Source organism: Penicillium canescens (assembly GCF_028828765.1).
Source record: "Penicillium canescens strain IBT 15451 chromosome Unknown utg000010l_segment0_segment0, whole genome shotgun sequence".
Classification (NCBI taxonomy): Eukaryota; Fungi; Ascomycota; class Eurotiomycetes; order Eurotiales; family Aspergillaceae; genus Penicillium; species Penicillium canescens.
In genome coordinates this window covers 1,050,486-1,073,537 of record NW_026703972.1, presented here as the reverse complement: position 1 = coordinate 1,073,537, position 23,052 = coordinate 1,050,486, and the positions used below count along the sequence as shown (strand labels likewise).

Sequence of the window (23,052 nt, the reverse complement as noted above, 5' to 3'; positions counted from 1 at the left end):
ATTGCTGAAAAATAGCATTAGAATCAATGCTATTAAGTAGCGTAGGTAAGACGCGCCGATAAAGCTCTTCGATCGTACGCGAAGAAACGCCACCTCTCCGAGATAAGGGATCTCCGAATAGTGGAATAAGGCCTGATCGACGCGGAAGACCGGAAAAAGCAGCCCAAAACATCTGCTTAATTTGCTTCCCTCGCGCTGGAACCATTTGAACCTGATGGCCCTCTTTCGAATGCTGAAATAGCTGATCCTTCGGACGCGTAAAAGTCCATTCTTGACGCTGGCCAATACCACGTTCAACCGTACATTCGTCAGACCAATAGACGCGGGCCCAATCCTCCGACGTAAAATGCTGATATTGAAGGGCCCAGCGTAGACGTTTCTCAGCGTGTGTAGGCGTTAAGGTCGGCCGCTGCATTTTTCTCCATTTTCGAAGGCCCATTTCGTGGGTTAGACGCCAAATTGACATACGGTGGACCTTAAAATCAACCTCTCCGAGTAGATCCTTGATCAAAATTGAAGGCTTTTCTTGTATAGTATCGTAGATATAGTCACGATCCTCTTCAGTAAGCTTCCTCGGTTGGCCTGAGCGTGGAAGACTTTGCTGTTTTTTTGACGCTTTACCTCTTGGGTAAGGGTGTATTGAATAGTTGAGCGTGGAATGTCGGGAAAGCGCTGCTTCTTAATAGTCGTAGCACCCCAGCCATTTGTAGCATGTAATTCGCAGATCTTAGCCCGGGTAAGGCAGTCAAGCTCTGGACCTTTTTTTCCGCGTATTGGAGGCATTATTATAGAGAGACAGAGTGAGAAACGCGTAAAAATTATAGCGTAGATACTGGCGCGTTGAAAACGCGAGTGTTGACGTACTAGTAAAGTAGGCGGTCTAAAAAGCGGTCACGGTCCCGAAGTACTGGAGGTCAAATACTAATGTTACACCACTGTAGGTGACCGTAAAACTGCCGCCTCGGGTAAGCCAGCGCGACCGCACTTTTAAAGTTTGGGCGAGGCGACGGTTTCCGCTGCCTGATCTTGCTCAACTCTTCTTCTTTCCTACATCATGCATGATTTCCGACATCCGAGAGACATGAAAAAATGCTTGTATCCGTACGATTCCGGGGTCATCCAGCTAAACGTGCAACGCTTAGGGCAGAACTCCGACAACAACTCGTCCTGGACGGCTCTAGTAGACCAATCCACAGGCAGTGGAAATGATGTTCCGGCACATATTGCGAGACAAATTACGTGTGCTTTACACCCTACTCTATCCGGAAATGACCGGTTATCCTGGTCTTTAGATAGATTACGACTGAAGTGAGTCTTTCAAGTTCCACGGGAGATCGATCTAGGCATTTCATCTGATCTGACATTATACTATTTAGGTACGTCAACGGTGTGGATATTGTATCCGCCGAAAAGCAAATTCGTGCAAGTTCTGCTATAATAAGCTGCAATCTTCCGCACCTTTATCCAACTGCCAGCAACAGCGAAACATCTTCAGAACTCGACGTGTCATGGGGTGCATATGACGCGATTATCACTCTTTTGCAAACTCATTTCCGTCACTGCAAACAAATCATGCTTGTACTTTGGACTGATCGCACTATTAGCTTATGGAGGCGCGAGACAGGGCAGGAGAACGATGCTATGCTAGCCCGGCTTGAGAAAGTCCTTATCCGGGCGGATGAACTTCATCGCACACTTGCTCAACAGGGATGTGAGTTTTCGATTTTTCCGTCTCCGGCCGCATTCGAACTGTGCCTAGATCAAGCAAAGGAATCAGGTGGGGTTCTCGAAGAGGGTGACTGGGATCAGAACCGGGGTGCTGAATCCCGCGTCTGGCGCAGTATTGAGCCACAACTGGGCTATTGGATTCGAACAAGCTTCTTTGACACGTGTAAAAGGGAGGATATGGAATTTGTGTGACACGAGATTAAGGGCATTAAGGGCCCGTATTATTTCCCTGGTCGTCTGTATCCATATTGCTTACTTTATATTTAATATGACTTACTGAATTTCTCCTTTGCGAGCAATATTGTTTAGCTTACGTAGACTTAGTTACATCGTTGCAATTGATCTGTAATAGCCCTTGGCCACCAAACAAGAAGGGATTCCTCGCGTGGATACAATTACATTGATGCCTTGTTGTCACAGAGAGCCAATAGAACTAAGTTCTTGGGACTTCTGCTGGCTTACAGTAAGATAGCTGCTCCCAGGAGTCCAGGAGCTTTGGGTTTAGAAAGCTACTGAAACTAATTGAGGGGTGACGACGGTATCTTCTAAGAGTTAATCGATAAGACAGAGAAGACATAATTGCTCCCAGGAACGAATCAGGAAGTAGCGCTTCTCCGGCCAGCAAATATTCTAGCCCATGGATTGCTCGCAAGGCCTGTGTACTGAATAAACGAAGAAGTCCCAACTAGCGATTCCCACCACATATAAAACGGAAAGAGGAAATCGACCCAATGACGTAGCTATAGGGTCTAGAAATTGTCAGGGCTGCTACAAGACAAGATTCGGTCCTCCATTGGGGTATTGACAAGAAGGAATTTGGTTCTCACAGTAATCTCAGTAAAGTTGAGTTAGGACGTGCGATTGGTTACTCTTTTGATTCCATAACATGGCCCATGTACACCTTATCATTGGCTTGATACCTTGTATCTTCTTTCTATCCGCACTTCCATCTCGTGGAAGAGGTAATTGACGTTAAAAGATCTATAAGTTTTAGAATTCCCTTATTAAATAAATCTGGAGCCTTCTTCTCTCTCTTGCTCGGATGCGGGGACCTGCCGCAGACCAGCGAACGGCATTTTGCCCACAGCTCATCTGTCTAATATTTCATCCTCACCTAGTATATTCATTGTTAGTGAACACATCTTCGGAAAGGCCACGAAACTAAAGGACCGTCTGGAGGTTGTCTTTGTAATGGAGGTATTTATTTGTACTCTTGTTCAATATATCCAGATAAATGAAAAATAAGCTGAGGATAAGGCGGAGTGCCACTCAAGGCCGAAGCAGTATGTTCGAGAATTTTCAGTGTTGTTGGGCAATCTGCCGCTTATCGCTCCTTACTCAGTTCCTAACCGTTTGTCCTTAACCGTTTGTTCTTACAGTAGCTAAGAAGAACAAGGGGCTTCTCAATCATATAACCGCTCCTCATCGCAGCAACACACCTCGGGCACTTTTCTTCTGGTTCAGCCTGTGAAGAAAAATAATCCAACGCACCGTGTATCTGTATTCTATCCCTCGCGATGATATCTTCGTACCTGCTCAGTAGCAATTGCGCGGCGAGGTGCATCTTGGCCCGTTCCCTGGAGAAAATGGTGTCGGAAGCTGAGATGTGGTCCGATACCGCTTGTAGGTATTGAATCGTATCGTTTATCATCGCCGTACTGATTGCTGTAACTCTTGGAAGTCTCTTTTGCTGCATCTCTTGCGTCGCCAGTTTTCGTAAGAGGGTTGAGGATTCGGCTGCTCTCTTTTTCCCTTCCAGTGAGGGTAGATCTTGGTTTCCTGCCTTCATGCAGCTTTCAGGCGGTTTAAAGTCTCTTGAGCTAGCAAGAAAGGTAGCAATAGAGGTAGCTACAGTCGTAGCTACAGATTCAGACAGGGACCGGTCAACGGACGGTTACGAAACCTGGTTTGCGTTGCCGCGATCTCCGTGGATGAATTGGCCGACGACCAGACGGAAGTTTTCACCCGATTCTTTGCCTCCATGAAACATGCTTGTTAGCTAATTGATTCCTCGGGAAAGGTGATCTAGAAGGATGATACCAGCTTGCCATATATGTCCGTTTTGAACTTCTGTGTCTGGGGTAAGGGCCCTGTTTGACATCCGTGGCAGCTTGTAATCCATGATTGCTTGGTTCCTCCTAATGGATATTGTAATGACAAGATCTTGTAGGGGAAAGAAAACTTGAGAGAATCGACCACAAGACAAGGACAATTATGACCTTTAAATTTTGTGGGCTGAAGCGGTCATGTCAGCCTTTGAATGCATATTCACATTTATCTTTTCGCGAGTCAGCCTTATCAGCACCGGCTCCTAGGAGCACTGTGGATGTATTGACAATATTGCCTCGAACGCGGTATAAGGGTAAGAGACCTCAGCAGATTAGCAATATCCTCAGAGTGGTTGTGTCTCTCCACTAAGCCAGCCTACATCGCTTCTCACTTGGAACGTTACGTCAGGTATCATCTCCTGCTATTCTGGCTGCTATTCCGGAGCCTGGTCATCCTCTCGCATATTTGCTTGGATTTCTGCTGGGTATCTATGACAGGGAGATGAGAAGCTCCACTATCGCTTCATTTCCATGCCGAGCTGCCCATAATAATGGTGTCCGATGATTATTGTCCATCGAGTCCACCTCCACATCATCTCGCTCAACCAGTAGCTTCACCACCGCTTCACGTTCATACCCAGTTACAAAAGACAGTGACCCAGCCGCATAAGACAGTGGTGTCCGGCCATCATCATCTCTTGAGTCCGCCTCCACATCATCTCGCTCCAGAAGCAGCTTCACCACCGCTTCACGTCCACCCCAAGCTGCGTACGATAACGGTGTCCGACCCTCATTATCCTTCGAGTCCGCCTCCACATCATCTCGCCACAGTAGCAGTTTCACCACCGCTTCATATCCATTCAAAGCAGCACACGACAGTGGTGTCTGACCGCACTTATCCTTCAAGTCCGCCACTACATCATCTCGCTCAACCAGTAGCTTCACCACTTCTTCATATCCACACTCAGCTGCCCATAATAGTGGTGTCCGATCATTATCGTCCATCGAGTCCACTTCCACATCATCTCGCTCAACCAGTAGCTTCACCACTGCTTCACGTTCATACCCAGTTGCAAAAGACAGTGACCCAGCCGCATAAGACAGTGGTGTCCGACCGTACTTATCCTTCGAGTCCGCCTCCACATCGTCTCGCTCCAGAAGCAGCTTCACCACCGCTTCACGTCCATCCCAAGCTGCGTATGATAGCGGTGTTCGACCCTCATTATCCTTCGTGTCCGCGTCAATATCATCTCGCTTTAGAAGCAGCTTCACCATTGCTTCACGTCCATCCCAAGCTGCGTATGATAGCGGTGTCCGGCCATTATTATCCTTCGAGTCCGCCTCCACATCATCTCGTTCAACCAGTAGCTTCACCAATTCTTCATGTCCAAACAGAGCTGCGTACCACAGCGGTGTCAAACCTCCATTATCCCTCGAGTCCGTTTCCACATCGTCCCGCTCCAGAAGCAGCTTCACCACCGCTTCATATCCATTCGAAGCAGCACACGACAGTGGTGTCCGACCGTACTTATCCTTAGAGTCCGCCTCGACATCGTCTCGCTCCAGTAGCAGCTTCACCACTTCCTTATGTCCACACTCAGCTGCGTGAAAAAGTGGCGTTTGACCATTCTTATTCTTCGAGTCCGCCTCTACGTCGTCTCGCTCCAGAAGCAGCTTCACCACCCCTTCACGTCCATACAGAGCTGCGAGAGACAGTGGCGTCTGACCATTCTTGTTCTTCGAGTCCGCCTCTACATCGTCTCGCTCCAGAAGCAGCTTCACCACCCCTTCATGTCCATACAGAGCTGCGAGAGACAGTGGCGTCTGACCATTCTTGTTCTTCGAGTCCGCCTCTACATCGTCTCGCTCCAGAAGCAGCTTTACCACCGCTTCACGTCCATACAGAGCTGCGAGAGACAGTGGCGTTTGACCGTTCTTGTTCTTCGGGTCCACCTGAGTACTACTTTTCGCTAATAGCAGCTCCTTCAGTCTGCCCTCAGCTTCTACTGCGAGAAGGTGCAAGATTGTATTTCCTCCTCCATCCCTAACAGAAGTGTGTCGGAACGTCAAGACTCGGGCGAGGTCAGGAACGGCGCGTAAGAGTGATAATTGGTCACGGGGGTTGAGATTCTCCGCCGTGAGGAGGATGATCTCTCTCGGGAGATAAGCACGATCTTTTGGTGTTCTCATCGTCTAGAGCATGAGAGATTCGGAAAGATAATAAAATCCCACAGCAGTCTGGTCTTCTTGTTGCCACGCTTAGAAACGACGTTAACCTTGAGCGCTGTTTGGGGAAGAATGTGGTTGTTAGCAGAGATTCGGGGCATTCCGTTTTGCTATATGGTTGTATTCCTGCTCATCCCAGATATCTCCTCCATTTCACTTTCTCGGGATGATAAATACGGAGAAACTTGGAGGTGATAACGTACTTAGGGGCGGGCTGTGCTTGAACTTGTCAGCCTTGTCGGATTCCTCCAAAGCAAAGCGAAAGTGGATGTGAAACGCCAGCAGCGGACCTTGTCTTTTCCTAGTGCAAAGTTGACAAGCTTTCTCGAAGCATTTTTAAGGCTGGAACCTCGTGGAAAGATCAGCCGTGGCTCAACGAATCGAACAATCTCGCTGCCTGAGTTACGCCGGGTGCCTGGTGGTGGGCCGGTAGACATTGGACGGAACGGCCGAGGACAAAAAGTCAATTTGCTTCACTCCCAGCCGCTGTGTGAGCCCCGGGTGCCTCTCCATTCGGCTGCCTATATTCCTGTGGTCTGTACGGCTGTAGCCACAAATCTTTTCTCTGCGTGTCCCCAACAACATTCAGTTGGATTCTAAACCATAACCCACTAGGCTGAGTGCGGATTCGTATTTTAGTCTAGTTGGGAAATCAACTCATTCGTGCGAGACGCCGGTTTCTATCTCAAGTATTTTCAATCGTAGACCGACGAGTCATCGTCCTCAGGAGTTGCCAACGGAATGAACAAGACATTTCACACCGACGAGCCCGTCGAGGGTGGCGGCTACAACCAGAGCCCCAATCCAAACTCCAACGACCTGACCACCAACGAGGACTTCAATGGCCTCGTCAATAGTCGGGCCGTGCGAGAAAGCGACTCGCAGGCACTGCCAAACGCAGCCTCGAACGTCACAGGGTAAATAGCCAGCGATGCTCCTACCGAAAACGACGGTCACGGCAAGGCCACCGTCAATTGATCGTGGCTAGTCCCATATGGGCGGTCTGCAAATACCTGGAACCGCCCACCCCCGGGTTTTCCGCCAGCTTCGGCTGGTGCTGACGCCGCCCGCGTGGCGCTGCCCCAGCGCGTCAGGAAGATGCTCGCTACCTTTGGCTCCTTCATTGGGCCGGGCTTTATGATTTCGGTTGCCTACAGTATGTTCAGGACGCTGGCATCCCGCAGCCTTCCCCTTCACCTAACTTACATGCGTGCACCCAGTTGATCGAGGCAATTACTCGACCGACATCGCCGCAGGAGCCTCGTACCGCTTCCGCCTATTGTTCATCGTCCTCCTCTCCAACCTATTTGCCATTTTTCTCCAGAGCCTGGCAATCAAGCTCGGCACCGTCAGTAGCTTGAACCTCGCCGAGGCCTGTCGCGCGTTTCTCCCGTGATGGCTCAACTACATCCTATACGCCTTTGCCGAGGCTGCCATCATTGCCACGGATATAGCAGAGGTAGGCCCCTGATTCACTCCCCGATTCGTATCTTGTGTGTCGACAAGTGCTGACTGACCGGGTGATTGGATTTGCCATTGCATTAAACCTTCTAATCCCTCAGGTACCGCTGGTCGCGGGGTGCGCCATTTCCATCATCGACGTAATGGTAATCCTGCTCTTCTACCGCCCAGAAGGTTCGATGAAGGGCCTCCGGTACTTCGAAATGTTTATCATTTCCTTGGTTCTTGCCGTAGTCTTTTGCTTTTGCATCCAGATGTCTCTGATCCGTGTCACCACCCCCGGTGAAGTCTTCAAGGGTTATCTTCCGTCAAAATCTCTTATCGAATCGGAAGCGTGAGTTCTAAATTCCTCCATCGCCTTCATACTCGCTCTAATGCTTTCCCAGTATTTACCAGGCCTGCGGAATTCTCGGCGTAACAGTCATGCCTCACAGTCTTTACCTAGGGTCCGGCATTGTTCAACCCCGCCTACGCGAATATGATGAGCGAAGTAGGCTCTTGCCTCGTCAGCTTACATCGGGGTATTCGGTTCTAGATGATGGAATCGACAAAGGCTACTATGTCCCGTCCTTGGGCGCAATTAAGCACTCGCTCACGGTCTCGATTCTCGAGCTGGCCATTTCGCTCTTCACATTCGCCCTCTTTGTTAGCTCCGCCATTCTCATGGTTGCCGGTGCCTCGCTTTACAATAACCCAGATGCCCTCGACGCCGACATCTTTGGTATTCACGATCTGCTCTCCAAGTCTATCTCGCCCACGGCAGGTATCATATTCGCTCTGGCATTGCTGCTATCGGGAGTCTCGGCAGGAATCGTCTGCACCATCGCCGGCCAGATGGTTAGCGAGGGTTCACTGAACTGGAAGATCAAGCCGTGGCTGCGCCGCCTCGTGACCCGCAGCATCAGCATCACACCAAGCATCATCATCGCGGGAGCCGTGGGTCGCTCGGGGCTCAATACAGCACTTAATGGGTCGCAAGTGGCGCTGAGTATCATACTGCCGTTTGTTACCGCACCGCTCATCTACTTTACCTGTCGCGATAAATATATGACGGTCCACCCCGGCAGAGCGCGCTGGCGCATGGCGGGCAGGGACGACGAGAGTGAGGTGGACCAGGTAATTGGAGAGGGAGCCGAGCTCGAGCGCCAACGTGTCAAGATGACCAACTCGTGGTACACAGCGATCCTCGCCGTCTTGATTTGGCTTTTCATGTCAATCATGAACGTAGCTAATCTGGTATTCCTGGGCAAGTAAATGTTACGGTGCCGTAGTAGCTCGGTGAGGAGCAGCTGCGGGAGGGTCACTGACCCACGGAGAGGTATTCACATGGCAATTCCGTTATTGCTCCCAATCGAAATCAGGTTGTGCGTGTTGTAATTCAAAGGAAGATTGATTGTTCATTCATTCTTGATTTCGGTACCGGTCGGTAGAGGGCTAGGAAAGTCAGTTGCGTAGAACGGGACTTCAAATGACGCCTTCATTGTCTTGCATCGCCCGATGAGCAGCGCTCATCCACGCAGACATTATATGAGCTGAAGAACTGGTTGCCATTGGTTAGCGTATCTCTCACTCTCGCTAAGAGTAGCACTAGACCCAAATAGGCAAAACATTGTCCGTGATCCCTCTGAGATATGAGAGTGCCTCGGGAAGATCCTGGTTATGGCAGTCGTTGCGAGATAGACTGCCCTAATTTTGGAATTAAAACCGGAAATGGCCTGAGCCTTTAGAGACCTCCCCACACTATTTGGATGCAAACAAAACAAACTAGAAATTTCATGGAAAGGCAACACATGATTAGTATGGCCTCAAAAGTTATCCTTATCCTTAGACAGTCTCTATGAATAGACCTTCACTTGGTTTCTTATCCTTTTTGCGGCTGAAGCACATTAGGACTGAACATTGGCCGTTTTAACTTCTAAAGCAATTGAATGTGGCTGGCCAACATAGCATAATCCTGTGGTATAGCTGCAGCTGTGTACCTCCATGCCCTTAAATAACTTTGTCTAATCCGTGCCTCCCTGCCGATCGAGGTCGCTCCGCCAGAAAGAAAACTTGTATAGTACGAAGGCTTTGATAACCCGGGACATGAGACCTGCTTAGAAGCATCATGTCTCGTGCCGCTGAATGTCCTATAGACCCACCCTCCTACACTAGGCACGGTTCGTCGATATGTCCCAGTCAAATATTCTCATCTAAATTGTCGCTGACTGGAGAATTGCACTTGACTTTTGGTCAACTTTTGAGTCCTGGTCTATTTTAAGGAAGTTGAGGGAGGACTGGCGGTTTTCCAAAGCGGTCTCGAAGACCGCTGGCTGGAACTCAGCCAAAGGCCCAAAATGGTCAGTATCATTTAGGTGATTGATTTTATAGGCTATTTAAAGGCAATTGTGGTTGAATAAGAGGTGGTTGAAGCCTTTGAAGCCTTTGAGAGCGCGCACAGATGTATGCGGAAAAGGGTTGATTAGTAATGTCGACGCCCCCTTTGGAGCGGGCAAGGGGGGGCGGTCGATGTATCCTTAGCTGGAGTGATGTCGTTCCCGGCCCGAGTCGCTCCTCATTTGATTGGTTGCTAAAGAGTGGAAATTATGGGGCACACGCGACGTAGCCGTTTTCGAATCTTCTCGCGCAGTAGGTTACGATCATCAATATGAGCAACGCTGAAGGTGCCGTCGCTGCCCGCCGCCTAGCCAGCCCTCTTCGTTCGAACTATCAGGGGATAGTCGGTATAGATCAAGCTGCTGACAGCATCTCTCTCCCAGACAAAGTCCTTGTTTACCATTTCGAAATCAAGCTTCCAGAGCAACTTTGCCGTAATAAGACGCAAACTCTGCAGGGCTGAGTTCTTTCCAACACATGCCCTGGGTCCTATCAAGAACGGCCGATAGGCCCGGCGGTTGTCGCTTTCGAATAATGTATCCTTGCCGTGGGATACCCACCTCTCGGGCTGGAACGAATCAGGCTCCCTAAAGTACCGGGATGACCGGTGGATACTATAAATATCGGCGGATACAATCGTGCCCTTCGGAACGTAAGTTTCGGCTATGGTGCACTCCGGGGCGGTCCGCTGGGCGGTTTTGCCGTTGGCCGGGGGCAGGAGACGCAACGCCTCGCGAATGCAGCCATTGAGCAAGGGCAGCTGCAGTAGGCGTTCGTTTGAGATGTCAGACTCGTTGTGGAAACTCGCCCTGACTTCTTCACACACTTTGTCGTATATACCCGGATTGCGAAGGATGTTATAAAACAGGGCCACCACCGCAATGCTCGATGACTGGTAGCCAGTGAATCTGCCGCGCAGAACAGGCGTTAGTTATTATCTATCAATTCCGGTGCACTAGCGGGAAGAGATGAAATATGCTTACAATAGGACTATGATATTGAAAACCATAGCGTCACTATCGAGAGAGAAACCGTGTTTTTCAGTGGCCGTCATGGCCTGTATGAATGTCTTGCGCGTGTTAGCATTCTGTCGTTCTAAGCACCTGGAGAAAAGAATTAGCAAGGAACTATGTATACGGGTTATACAAAACCTCAGACGTACTCTTTGAACTTGTCAGCAGGAAGAATCTTAGAGAAGGGAGTAATCTGGTAAGGCAGAATCCAGAAGATAACGTGTAAAACCAGAGCTACTCCAGGGAAGGTGCTTGACCAAAGGAGGAATTCTACCATGGGCATAGACGCCTTTCCCACGGTCTTAAGAAATTCCCACGTCGCTGCACAGTGAATACATCAGTATATTCCATCTTGAGGTAACTAACATGATTTGCGCCATACATTTCTTCCCCATTGTCAGGGGCTCACCGAACGTCACATCTGCGAGGATTCCCCACAGTATCGTCTCCAACTGGGCTCGAAGATCGACTTCGTCTCCGTGATCTGCATGTTCTTCAAGCTGATGGATGGCTTTGTCAACGTGTGACTTCTGGATTTGTTCTTGCTCAGCGAGACTACTAGGGGTGAAGGCTTGTTCCACGGTCCGACGGAGCTTCTTATGCATATCAAGATCGGAAACTGTGAGCAGTGTGGGCGAGGGATCCGCAAACAGAAGGCCAGTGAGGAAGTCTATGAAGGTAGCTTTTTTCGAAAAGCCGCCTTCTTCCTGCTTTGAGTAGATCTCATTCTGGGCTTCGAGGGTGGAAAATGAGAGCTCATTTGGCGCTATACGCACAACCGTTCCTGAGCATCCAGTCGTCAGCCTTAACGAAACAACAGAATTAGAGTTTATTGATATCTCACCGTATCTGGCGTGTAATTTCTGTAGATCTGAGTTGTAACTTCCCCGGTAGAGAGAGCCCATTATCCATAACTTTACCAGTCAGTTGAAGTGTTTAAGGAAAAGAGAGTTGTTCAGCAGCATACGGGTGAGAACTTCGCAAGCACTGGCCCAGGAATACGGGCAAGTGGGTGAAGGAAGCAACAGTACGATATATACACAAGTGCTAGTACACTAATCTGTGAGGTATTGTTAATCAAGGGCCCAGTTCCATAATCATGGGTAGCAAGACAACTTACGACACCCGCCACGGTTGCCGGCTGTAGCCATTGAAGCAAGAAAAGGGGTTGAGTGATCATTCTAGGAAAATGTACAAGTGTTGTCCAAGTTAGTTTCGATGGTTCAGCAGAGTATGAGCCCTCTTAGCACATCTCTTGTATGGCGGACTGCGTAAAGCCTTTTGTAAAGACCAAACCACCCAGTTTATCCGGCCCCGATGCCGCCACCCTCGCTAGTGAACTTCGTGATCCATGCTCGCATGAGTTCTCAGCCGTATCTCCATTTGCCTGACAGTGGGATCGTGGATGCAGCCCGGCGTAGACACGATGCTGCCTCAATTCTGCAACAACTGGAAAGTTAGAACCCTCCAATTTGAGAAATGTCCAGCCAGTAAAGTCTCCTAGATTAAGGAGAGGAACATCGAAAGAGATCAGGCGAGTGTGCGGTATTTTCGCTATTGGCTCAAATGGCAGTGGTTGCTTTCGATATCCATGGATTGGGTGCAGAGGGGTTTTTTTGGAAAATGTTTTAACTTACTATGGTGGCTCTCATTGGTCAAACTGTGGGAGTCATGTGGTCTTCAATGGTCACTAGCCTAAAGATAAGGCATCGAATGGTACGAAGTAAGCAGGATGAACTTAAACGGCCCAAGTTCCTAAATCAGAGCTTCATTTAGTGATACGTAACAGACCTCATGGGTTCCTGGATGCTACAGTTAGGGCTGTGGCTAAACCTTGATAACAATAAACTTCAAGTTCCCCGATATTCCGCCAGGTTGGATTATCTGTGAACGCTCCACCACCGCCACCACCGCGCCACGTGGCAAACCAAATAAGAAGTGGGGATAAGGGGGCGAATCCCGAGGTTTGAATTTGTCTTTCGCTTATCGCTAGATTAAGAAGTCTTAACTAATCACAGAAGTTTGGGTGGTGGCTTGAGTCAAAACCTTATTTCTCCATCTTCCCCGCACACACGGCTCGGAAATTCGAGAACTCTAACTAGTCCACCCGGGTGGATCCCCATATACCAGTAAGTATTCACACTTTCAGGGGGCCTATCTCGCTTTCGCTTGCCTTCTTTAAATGACATATGCCGTGCTAGGATAGGATATCTTAGATTAGGCTTGTAAGCATTCCACCAATACCATAGGGTATAGGCAGACTGTAACCCCACATAAAAGAAGAATAAAAGCACCTCTTATGTCAGGGAGCTATGCTGGCTTCCAGACGTCGATTAACTGTCCTTATATGAAGATATCATCAGGATCTTGTCTGCCCCTAATTTGTAGCTCTTTGAGCTACGTCCTGTTGTTGAGCCTGCCCTACTGCTCTGTCTGTACTTAGCTTACTGTGTGTTGATCACATATTATATTACCGTCTACATACCTACCTCCCCGCCGTGACATATGGCCATAATCATCTCCAGCCTAGGCAGTGCCTTTGCGGCGTTCTTTGGCATTGTACGATATCCTCTCCATACTATGCTGACAGCCGTGATGTTTTTTTGCCTTTTGTTTTTTTTTTTTTTTTTTCGATGAGACCCCCGCTGATCAAGCAAGTTAGATGGTGCTGTTTGCGGTGACCAGAGTTGTTTACAACCTGTGCGTCCATCCGCTCCGCAACTTCCCCGGTCCGATCCATATGCGGGCCTCGGTATTCCCCTACCTGTGCAAGGAGATGGCCGGCACCCTTTCGGACGATATCCTGGACCTGCACAGGCGCTATGGCGAGGTGGTGAGGGTGGCGCCTCACGAGCTATCCTTTGCCAACGCCGCGGCCTGGGACGACATCTACAGCCAAAAGCAGAACTTGGGAAGAGATACTCGCTTTTATTCTGTCCCCGAGAAACACCTTGCCTCTGTTGACCTCCAGAAAGGCAATATCGTCCGGCGCGCGCTCCAGCCTGGTTTCAGCGAGAGGAGCCGGCGGGACCAGGAGCCCACCATTATGTCTTGTGTCGACTTGCTGGTACGGCGACTGCACGAGAGGTGCGGCGGAGGTGCGACACCCGTGGATATAGTTTCATGGTACGATTTCACTACCTTTGACATCCATAGCGACCTAGCGTTAGGTGAGGCTTTCGGCTGCCTTGAGATGTCCGACTATCATCCTTGGGTTAGGGATACCTTCCAGCTGAGCCGTGCCGGAAGGTTCCTACGGCTGCTGAACTACTTTCCTAGACTGAAAAAGCTTCTGTTCTTCTTGGTGGGGAAGTCGGCTCGGAAGCGGTCCAGGGAACACACTGAATTGCCGAGGACGAAATTGCTGAAGCTTATGGATGACAGCAAGGAGGAGCGCTCCGATCTAATCGGGAACCTAATTAAGCGAAAGGACGACTTGGTGAGTGTATCTAGATAATTATGCCGTCGTAATCAGCTAATACATTTCCTACAGGGACTATCGATGGAGGAACTCCAGGCCAACGCTATCATCCTAGTCCGTGCTGGGGCAGAGACCACGGCGACGGCGCTCTCCGGATTAACATACTACCTCTTGACGAATGCGAATGCTCTGGAAAAAGCAACCCTGGAGGTCCGATCCACTTTTAAAGACGAATGCGAAATTACCTTTTCGTCTGTTTGCCGCCTGAACTTTCTGCAGGCTTGCATGAACGAGACACTACGGCTCTACCCCCTATCTCGGTTGGAATGCCGAGGGTGACTCCACGGGAAGGAGCGCTGATTTGTGGACACTATGTGCCTGAAGATGTAATGAGAATCCGCAGTCATAGCGCAAAGCGTATTCGATGGAACTCCTTGATTGACAAATGTTCTAGACTACCGTTACTATCAACCAATGGGCGCTATACCACCAAGACAGCCTCTTTCGGGATCCGTTCAATTTCCACCCCGAGCGCTTCCTGGGCGATCCCCAGTACGCGAGCGACAATCTTCATGCCTTGCAGCCGTTCCTAGTCGGGCCCAGAGCCTGTTTCGGCAGAGCGTACGTATTAGCTTTGCCACACTGATTGAATTGTATTAGACCTTGTTCTTACTTGCTGACCCTACCCAAAGTTTGGCTACTGCAGTGATACGCACTGTATTTGCTCGACTGCTATGGAACTTTGACCTCCGAATTTCGGATGAGAGCAGAAGTTGGATTGACCAGAAAATCTTCCTCATGCGGGAGAAGGGACCGTTGAAAGTTTATTTGACTCCCCGTGGACTAGAATAAACCATGGCTCAAGAGTTGGCCATTTAGCCATGAGCAGATAAATTGTTATACTTTTTGCAGGATGTTGAAATACACCGGACAGAAACGTATAACGTATTCTGTAAGCGAGTGGTGTACCCCAAAACACCATACGAAATACGATATATTCTACACTGATATCTCAACAACCATTTTTTATTTTATTTTATTATTTGCCGTTGATAAGGCTTTTCAGCACTATATATCAATTTTGACGGAATCTAAAACCTACATTGTTACGGTATCGAAAATTACGCTACTATGAGCTAGCATCATATATATCTTATCCACTATGTTACAAACATTCTCTAAATTCCCTGAAGTGCCTAGATATCACCAAAAAGCATTGTGCTAGAAGGCAAAGTCCCTATAGACCACCATTGTTGAGATACCAGGTTGTAATTTATCCCATTTAGTACGGTGTTTTGGGGGTGAACAACTCGCTTACAGAATACCTTTAGATATAGTTATAGTTTACGCTAAGAAATCGAGCGGGGTTACAAAATCCAACTTATAGGCTCACAGCTCAAATGGCGTTTAACGTCGTAACTTAAGTTTCTGATTACACTATGCCTTTAAGAGGCATCAAGCTTTATGGTAACCATTGAACGACAAGCAAAACCTTCTGCTCAGAACGCCTGTTACTTGCTGTTAGTGTAAACCCACTTCAGTCTAGACTATTGTCTCAGGGAGATTAACCTCGGTCATAACCGTTCTTTTTACGGACAAAGAGTAACCCACTGGAATGCCGAGAGCTCGAGTTGCTGATCCAGTTTTTTGCCAGCGCTTCTGTAAACCACTTGTCGAAGGCGGCTTCTTCACGCGGTGTGAGTCTCTGAGGGCGTGTATTGAACCTAGGCTCCTCAGTTACGTCGATTCTCACAGGGCGGTCCATATCAGATGGTCAAAGATAGGGAGTGAAGTGAGTCATTGCTTGACCAAGAGGGTCTCTATCTACGGCGGGCCCGGGTCAAGCAATGATAGACTTTACCCCGCATCTTTCCTACTAAACCCATTTAGGATAAGGTTCAATGTTTCTTTTTTACTTTATTTCGATTTCTATTTTACCTCGGCATGTTATCTCGGCATGTCATCGTAGTATTTTCGATAAACTTTCGATAAAGTACCAAGTTTTATTGTTGAGAAAAGGAGAGAGGTATTGACCATATGTATATATTAATATGCCTGCCAAAATAACTGGACTGGTGGTCTATGTAACATTCCACAATTCCTATATATAGTAGGCGATAAAGGGAAAAACGCATTCTCCACCACACGTTTCTTGTTGTCGTGTATCATTGGATTTGTCTAATCCAAGGGCACTTTCAACACCTGACCTTCCCAGCCATTATGGATGAACTGACTTATTTGTCGAGGCTCATTCCAACAGAGGAGGCGCAGCGAACAGGCTGCTTCACGTCCTTACCTATCCGCATTCATCCCCGTAATGACATTGCCGACGGGGCAACTGTCAAGTTCACTGCAGACTGGGCCAAGCACGTTCGTGACGGCAGAGAGAAGAGAACCCACTTCTGCGTTTCCCCGGTGGGGAATTGGAATTCGTTCCTCTACCCTGAGGCCATCCCCGAAAGGCTTGGTACTGTTTCTTATCTACTGGACCTTGGTCTGATTCACGACGGTGAGTTCACTGAATGGGGTCATGCATATCAGCTGGTAGGCATGTGGCTGACTTGGCTGGTTGCATAGATGTGAATGAGGAGCTCAGCGTCCAAGATGCCATGACGGCGCATGAATGTCTGAGGCCTGCTTTGGACCCTCAGGACAACCGCAATTGGGACCCAGAGTCACCGCAATTGAAATTCAAGATGCTCTTATCCGAGTGTGTTCTTGAGTGTATCAAAACAGATCGCAAGCTTGGCACGGACATGCTTGATGCTTTTCGTGTTCTCTGGCTGGATATTGCCGAGAACGCCACCAGCGAAGTGCCACAGACACTGGAAGACTATTGGCGTGTACGAATGTCAAATGGCGGTATGAGGTAGGCAAACTCTGCGCCGTTCTGTTAGCATTTTGACAGTACAACTAACCCGTGTACTATGGCAGTGTTTTCTGGCCAATGGTTCTGTTCGCCACAAACCTTCACCTCTCGGAGGAACAACATGCTTTAGTACAACCCATAATTGCCGCCGCCGAGGAAGCTCTTTGTTGGGCGAATGACTCCTTCAGCTATGAACGCGAAGTCTGGGAGCTTGAGACCGGAAAGGCGAAACGCATCGTCAACCTTGTCGAGATGGTGTCCCGGACCAAGGGACTTTCGAGTACAGATGCCAAGGCAGAAGTCAAAAGGATGATCTTGGAAGCTGAGGCTAAGTATTGCCGGCTCCGCGACGATCTGCTCAGTTCACACCCAGACATGACCTTGGATTTGAAACGTTGGATCGAGTATATCGGTCTTTCGATCTCCGGTAATCACTATTGGCTCTCGGCTTGTACCAGGCAAAATGCATGGATGACCAATGGCACCCCCAATGGCACTCCCAATGGCACCAAGAGCGACGAGCCAAGTACTAATAACAACGGCACGCCATTGGAAACGCCGAAGCGTCTTACCAATGGCACGTCTAATGGCACCAAGAGCGACGAGCCGAGTACTGATAACAACGACACGATATTGAAAACTCCGAAGTGTCTTAACAACGGTGCCCCCAATGAGACGCATCCCGTCTGTCAGTATCCGAAGGAAGAACTCAACGACTTGGCCGTGGCTGCGCCTGTTACACACGTCTCTAGCATGCCCTCCAAGGGCACGAGGACCCAGCTCATCGAAGCCCTGAATGCCTGGTTAAAGGTGCCTCCGGGAGCCTTAGCACACATTATCTCGGCCATCGATATGTTGCACAACGCGTCGCTGATCCTGGACGACATCGAGGACAACTCGCCTCTGCGGCGCGGACTTCCCGCCACCCATGTCGTCTTCGGGGCGGCGCAGTCTATCAACAGCGCGACCTTCATGTTTGTGAAAGCGACGGCGGTGGTGCGCTCGGCGCTCAGTCCGGCGGCACTGGCGGCGCTGCTGGAGGGTCTCGAGACACTCTTCTTGGGCCAAAGCTGGGACCTGTACTGGAAGCACAACCTACAGTGCCCAGGCAAGCGCGAATATGTGAAGATGGTGGATCACAAGACGGGCGGCATGTTCGTCATGCTGGTGCGACTGATGGTGGCTGAGAGCCCATGCTGGGGCGGCGCGGTCGTCGAGGACCTAGAGAGGCTGATGCAGCTGCTGGGACGCTTCTTCCAGATCCGCGACGACTACCTGAACCTCAGTGCCTACGCTGCCCAGAAGGGCTTCGCCGAGGACCTGGACGAGGGCAAGTTCTCCTTCCCCGTCGTTTGCGGCTTTGAGAGGCATCCCGAGCGGTGCGGCCACATCCTTGCCGTCTTCAGACAGCGCCCAACCAGCGCGGCCGCTGAGGCTAAACCACTGTCCCGGGAGGTCAAGGAGCATCTGATAAAGTGCATTGAGGCGTCTGGCGGCTTCGACGAGACTCTAAGGTGCCTAAGGAGCCTAGAGCACGAGCTAGACCGGGAGATTGCCAGGCTTGAAGAGAGATTGGGTCAGGGTAATCCCCTCCTCAGACTATGCTTGGCTGCGCTGAGTATGGAAGGATGCGAGAAAATTACATACGGTAATGCTGGGGCTCGGGATGGCCGGCTGTTCAGAGAGTAGAATATTCAAAGAACAGTACAAGCGTAAGACTGGGACTAGAAAGGAGTTTTTCTAGGTCATTAAGACTACTCTGTGCTACGCTCGTAGGAGAACCCTCGTTCTCGTACACTGAGCCTATCTAAACGCCCTATAGGGAGTACAGCTCGTGGCTGGGCAACGCTGATTGTAGAAAGAAGGGCTGCTATGGGAAGGGTTTTGGTCTTGTATGTTAGGGATTAACACGCCAATGGGAGTCTTATAGTAGTTAGAACGTTCTAGCGTCGAGCATTCTAATAGTGGTTAAATAGAAGCGTGTAGAACTTCATACAAGAATATTCGAGAAAACTCATTGCTGGCAAGAAATTGGCCGTCACCCCAATCAGTTCCTTCCCAAAACGAGGTGTCCATCGTGCGTTGCATATCAGTCTATGTTACTTAAATCCCGGCATTTATTTAACGCAGAATACCCATTTGACTTCAGATAAAAACTGCAGCCGACTGCCATATTACCCTCGTCTGCCGCCGCCTTTAAGCCATGAGCGCCGCCCACAGTGGTGCTGGAAGACAATGTGCACTGGTTGGTACAGACTTTTAAGCGAGTGAATCTGGCTAGGCTATTTTTGAATAATCTCACACAGCGAGCCAGTTACCTAACTGAGAAACTGTCATCAGAGAGTGCAATCTGGGCATGGTGCTCGGTGATGCTGGAGAACACGCTTGGGACGATCCACATCGAGGCATACGTCATGCATGTTGACAAGGTCTCACAGAGTGAGGTGGCTTTCAAGTTAACCAAAGAGACGATCAATGACCTCAGGAGATATGAAGAATCCCAATCACTTGATGCAGCTACATACAGGTGGAAGTGGCCAGAGAAGCAAGCTCCGCTGGACAAATTACATGAGGAGTTTGTCGAAGCCGTCAACAAGTTCGTTTACCGACCAATGCCAAGGCCCTGGAAGGACTAGAAGGCGGCCCCGGAGAGCTACTATATGGTTGCAGTGTGGATGTTAAAGCAGTATTTTCAAGATTTTCGTCCCATTGGTGCCTCCCCCACATGTGGTACATTTTTGGCGCCCAGTAGTTCCATTTCTCGGTGGGACTAAGCCAGCTGCACACAGACCTATCCACCCGTTAGAAGGGGACAAGCCACGGAGTACTCAACTAGATGTTCGCAGGTCGAGCGCCAAGAATCTTCACAATCCAAGCCTGGAGGATGGTTTGGACGCTATTGGTGGCGCATTTTTCCCGATACATTTCGTTGGTAGCCCTCTCTTCACTAGCGCACCATTCTGAGCTATCCATACATTTCTCATTTGCCGATGTATTGCTCAATCACGGCAGCAATTGTGGAGCTTTTTAGTGGAAGTCCTCCTTCCGTTTGTTGATTCTTAAGCTCAAAGTCGTCTCTGCTGCCTGCGTATCTCGTATGTTCGCATTCAAGCCCGTTCTCTGTAATGTCCGGATGGAAATGATCTCCACCTAGGCATGAACAGGGAGCATATAGGCGAAACGAAACTATGGTGTTAGAAGAGCTGTGCGGAGATATCGGAGGCAGTGCTATTACGCGCTATCTTGAATAACGCTAAACGTATCCAGTTAGATATACATGTACACGGTTATAGTTGCTCGGCCTACTACTGGATCCCCCACTCCGTTCCAGTTTACTAGCACGGTTCCTAGGAACTTGTTGACTCCCCTCCACCAACCTAACATACAGAATGTACGGCTATTGCTGTGCTTAAAATCTGCCCTGCGGGGAATGAAGGATCATTTAGACCTCTAACCTAAACTTTTCCTCACTAGCAAGGCAAAAAGCAGATAATAATCCCTCACTGTGTTGTTTGAGGGTGGTCAGATTCATTGAATTGCAGCGCTGCAGCGCCTTTTGCCCAGCATTACGGACGATCCAAGTGAACGTTCTCCAGCCTTGACAAAGTTGATGGCGGGCCTTTAAATTAGGCTTACCACTAAGTACCCCCAGCTAATTCTGAACATCTAAACACCTCCAGAAAAGACCTCTATAAAGTACCTTGTTGTTCGAACATGGAATGAGACGTATAAGAAGATGAAAATCCTACAGAGACAATTACTTGTTGTTAGGTCTATTGTTCGGGAATTATAAGATATATTCGTGAAACAATGGCCCTCTCTGCTGCTATCACTGATGCAGTTAGCCATGCTTTCTCCCATAAAAGCCTTCCTCTCCCAAGTTTGAACCACGCCTGTAAACTTCACGGGACACCAACCACTAGACCCTTTCAGTCTTTTGGCTATTCGGGCGCCTCAAAAGCCACACCTGTGATCCGAGTATCATCTCCAGTAATAGCTAAAGTCCCAACTAGAGCGGTAGCTTCGAGAACTAGTTCTGTGAATCTTACTAACACCGCATTTCTTACCGCCTTGAGCTATCTACGAACGTCTCAAAGAACCATCTATTCTAACCATTGCTACACTGGCACAAATGGAGACGGATGAGATATTTTGGCCCGCACGGGGCACCTGCGGTCTGAACACTGGCGATGTAGGCCTCGTTGACGGAGGGCTACAGCGCCGTGAGGGCTGCAGGCGGGCCCGTGGCACTCCGTATATTCTAGGAGGAAAAATAGCTATGCGGGAGCATACGTGGAATATACATGAGGGGGTTCCGCGGTGGGCGGGAAGAAACCGTCGCGGAGAGAGCCCGGCTCTCCCTCGAAACGGCGATGTTCTTTTCGAGGGAGGGGAAGGCCAGGCGATATTTGTGTGCGATGTCCAGCACGGGATATCGTGGGCCCGACGCAAGGGGCTCTCACGCAACAGTCCCGAATAGAACCTATCATCTATTATCTGCAGATCTTGGGTGTTCTGATAAACTTGTAGATACTGTGGGCGGGGGACAGGCGGGGTCTCGGATGATCTTTTGCCGAGAAGGAAGAGCTGTCGGCGATTGAAATAAAGTTACGAACAAGCGTTTAGGTGGTTCGGTAACCGTTCGCTCCGGTCGACCTTTCTGTTCTTCATAGGCATTCCAATCTCTTGCACATTCATACCAACTTCCCATAACACACCTAATTTTCCAGTTATTTAACTGCACAACATGGCATTGAACGAGATTTCTTCTCCCTGTCACCAAGGCTTGACGCCTCCAGATAGCCCAATGGAGGGGACAGCTACGTCTCAGACGATCGTGGAGGATCTGCAGCATCTCTTTGGTGTGTTTCTTGAGACGGCGCTGCTCGAACTTACAAGCGGAGAACCTCCAAACACTCCTGTCTCCCAGGACCAGTCTCCATACGGCCCCGACATGGTTCGACTGAAGAAGTTGCTGGTGAAGCTCACCCGCGATGAATGTGCTTCAGCTGAACTGTCCGTGGCAGCTAAGCCTACTCAGGCTTGTCTAGCAAGCAGTGAAAAGAAGGAGGGTGTCCGGGTCGCAAATGAAACTGATCTCGACAGTCCGATCTGTACTACCCCGGATGATTTCAAATCGTTCGAAAAGTGGGCCTCGACACCCCATTTCAAGACTGTTCTGGAAACGTACGAGCCACCAACTCCCCTTCCCATTCCTTTTTAGAAACTGGCTGACAAGGGTATAGTTGGGACAAAGAAGCATGCAAATACAAGATAGCAGAGCCGGTGAAGACCAGCAGTGGCTTGGACGACTATGCTGAATATGCATTCGTTGTCCGTGAACGTGTCGGTACATCAGACCTTCGCGTGACAGACCGAAACAATACTAATAGTATGGTTAGAACGGAATTCCGAGGAGGTGACGCACTACATAGACATCAAATTGGAAGGCCTACGTGACATCCTGCGTGTGGTACTGCACCACATCAAAGCTATTAGCTTGATGGAGGACAAGCCATCGGTAATTGAGAGCGAGTAGCATCTCGAAGAGAACGCTGACGTGGATTTAGATCGAGCAAAACGTCCTTTTCCATTTCCTCCCAGAGCTCGACAGATGTGTGGAGAACGTGGACAACAGCTCGGACCATGACTCGGCACATGCGGAGCATCTCCGCCTGCTCATCGACCACCTCAAGCAAGCATATGCTTCTATCTCGCAGCGTCTCGAATCAATGTTGCGGCACGGTCATATTACTTATGACCTTCTTTGGGCGCTTTTCAAGCCTGGTTGCCATGCTTATACCACATGCATTGGCACAAAAGAGCCACGATGTGTCAGATTCGACGCGGGGGGAGAGATGACACAAAATGACGAGACGTGGTGGAATCTCGAGTGCTGATTCATCGATT

General features: G+C 49.4%; 6 protein-coding genes across 6 annotated transcripts; 5 read left to right on the top strand and 1 right to left on the bottom strand.

Moving 5' to 3' along the window:
* Positions 1-10,146: 10,146 nt before the first annotated feature.
* Positions 10,147-12,032, bottom strand: N7446_012258 (uncharacterized protein; the record flags this gene model as incomplete). The annotated part of the gene is made up of 7 exons (XM_058521000.1): positions 10,147-10,747; positions 10,823-10,942; positions 11,002-11,173; positions 11,235-11,636; positions 11,697-11,766; positions 11,820-11,912; positions 11,973-12,032. The coding sequence occupies 7 exons, from the start codon at positions 12,030-12,032 to the stop codon at positions 10,147-10,149; spliced, it is 1,518 nt and encodes a 505-aa protein (XP_058366366.1).
* Positions 12,033-13,514: 1,482 nt separating this feature from the next.
* On the top strand, positions 13,515-14,612 carry N7446_012257 (cytochrome P450 ClCP1; the record flags this gene model as incomplete). Its single annotated transcript, XM_058520999.1, has 2 exons — positions 13,515-14,291; positions 14,346-14,612. 2 exons carry the CDS (start codon positions 13,515-13,517, stop codon positions 14,610-14,612), a joined length of 1,044 nt encoding a protein of 347 aa, XP_058366365.1.
* A 135-nt stretch (positions 14,613-14,747) lies between these two features.
* Positions 14,748-15,125, top strand: N7446_012256 (uncharacterized protein; the record flags this gene model as incomplete). The annotated part of the gene is made up of 2 exons (XM_058520998.1): positions 14,748-14,894; positions 14,934-15,125. 2 exons carry the CDS (start codon positions 14,748-14,750, stop codon positions 15,123-15,125), a joined length of 339 nt encoding a protein of 112 aa, XP_058366364.1.
* Positions 15,126-16,493: 1,368 nt separating this feature from the next.
* On the top strand, positions 16,494-18,831 carry N7446_012255 (bifunctional terpene synthase/polyprenyl synthetase family protein; the record flags this gene model as incomplete). Its single annotated transcript, XM_058520997.1, has 3 exons — positions 16,494-16,782; positions 16,851-17,142; positions 17,208-18,831. 3 exons carry the CDS (start codon positions 16,494-16,496, stop codon positions 18,829-18,831), a joined length of 2,205 nt encoding a protein of 734 aa, XP_058366363.1.
* A 680-nt stretch (positions 18,832-19,511) lies between these two features.
* N7446_012254 (uncharacterized protein) lies at positions 19,512-19,778 on the top strand (the record flags this gene model as incomplete). The annotated part of the gene is made up of 1 exon (XM_058520996.1): positions 19,512-19,778. The coding sequence occupies one exon, from the start codon at positions 19,512-19,514 to the stop codon at positions 19,776-19,778; it is 267 nt and encodes an 88-aa protein (XP_058366362.1).
* Positions 19,779-21,889: 2,111 nt separating this feature from the next.
* N7446_012253 (uncharacterized protein) lies at positions 21,890-23,042 on the top strand (the record flags this gene model as incomplete). The annotated part of the gene is made up of 4 exons (XM_058520995.1): positions 21,890-22,329; positions 22,389-22,492; positions 22,545-22,663; positions 22,713-23,042. The coding sequence occupies 4 exons, from the start codon at positions 21,890-21,892 to the stop codon at positions 23,040-23,042; spliced, it is 993 nt and encodes a 330-aa protein (XP_058366361.1).
* Between the last annotated feature and the right edge of the window lie 10 nt (positions 23,043-23,052).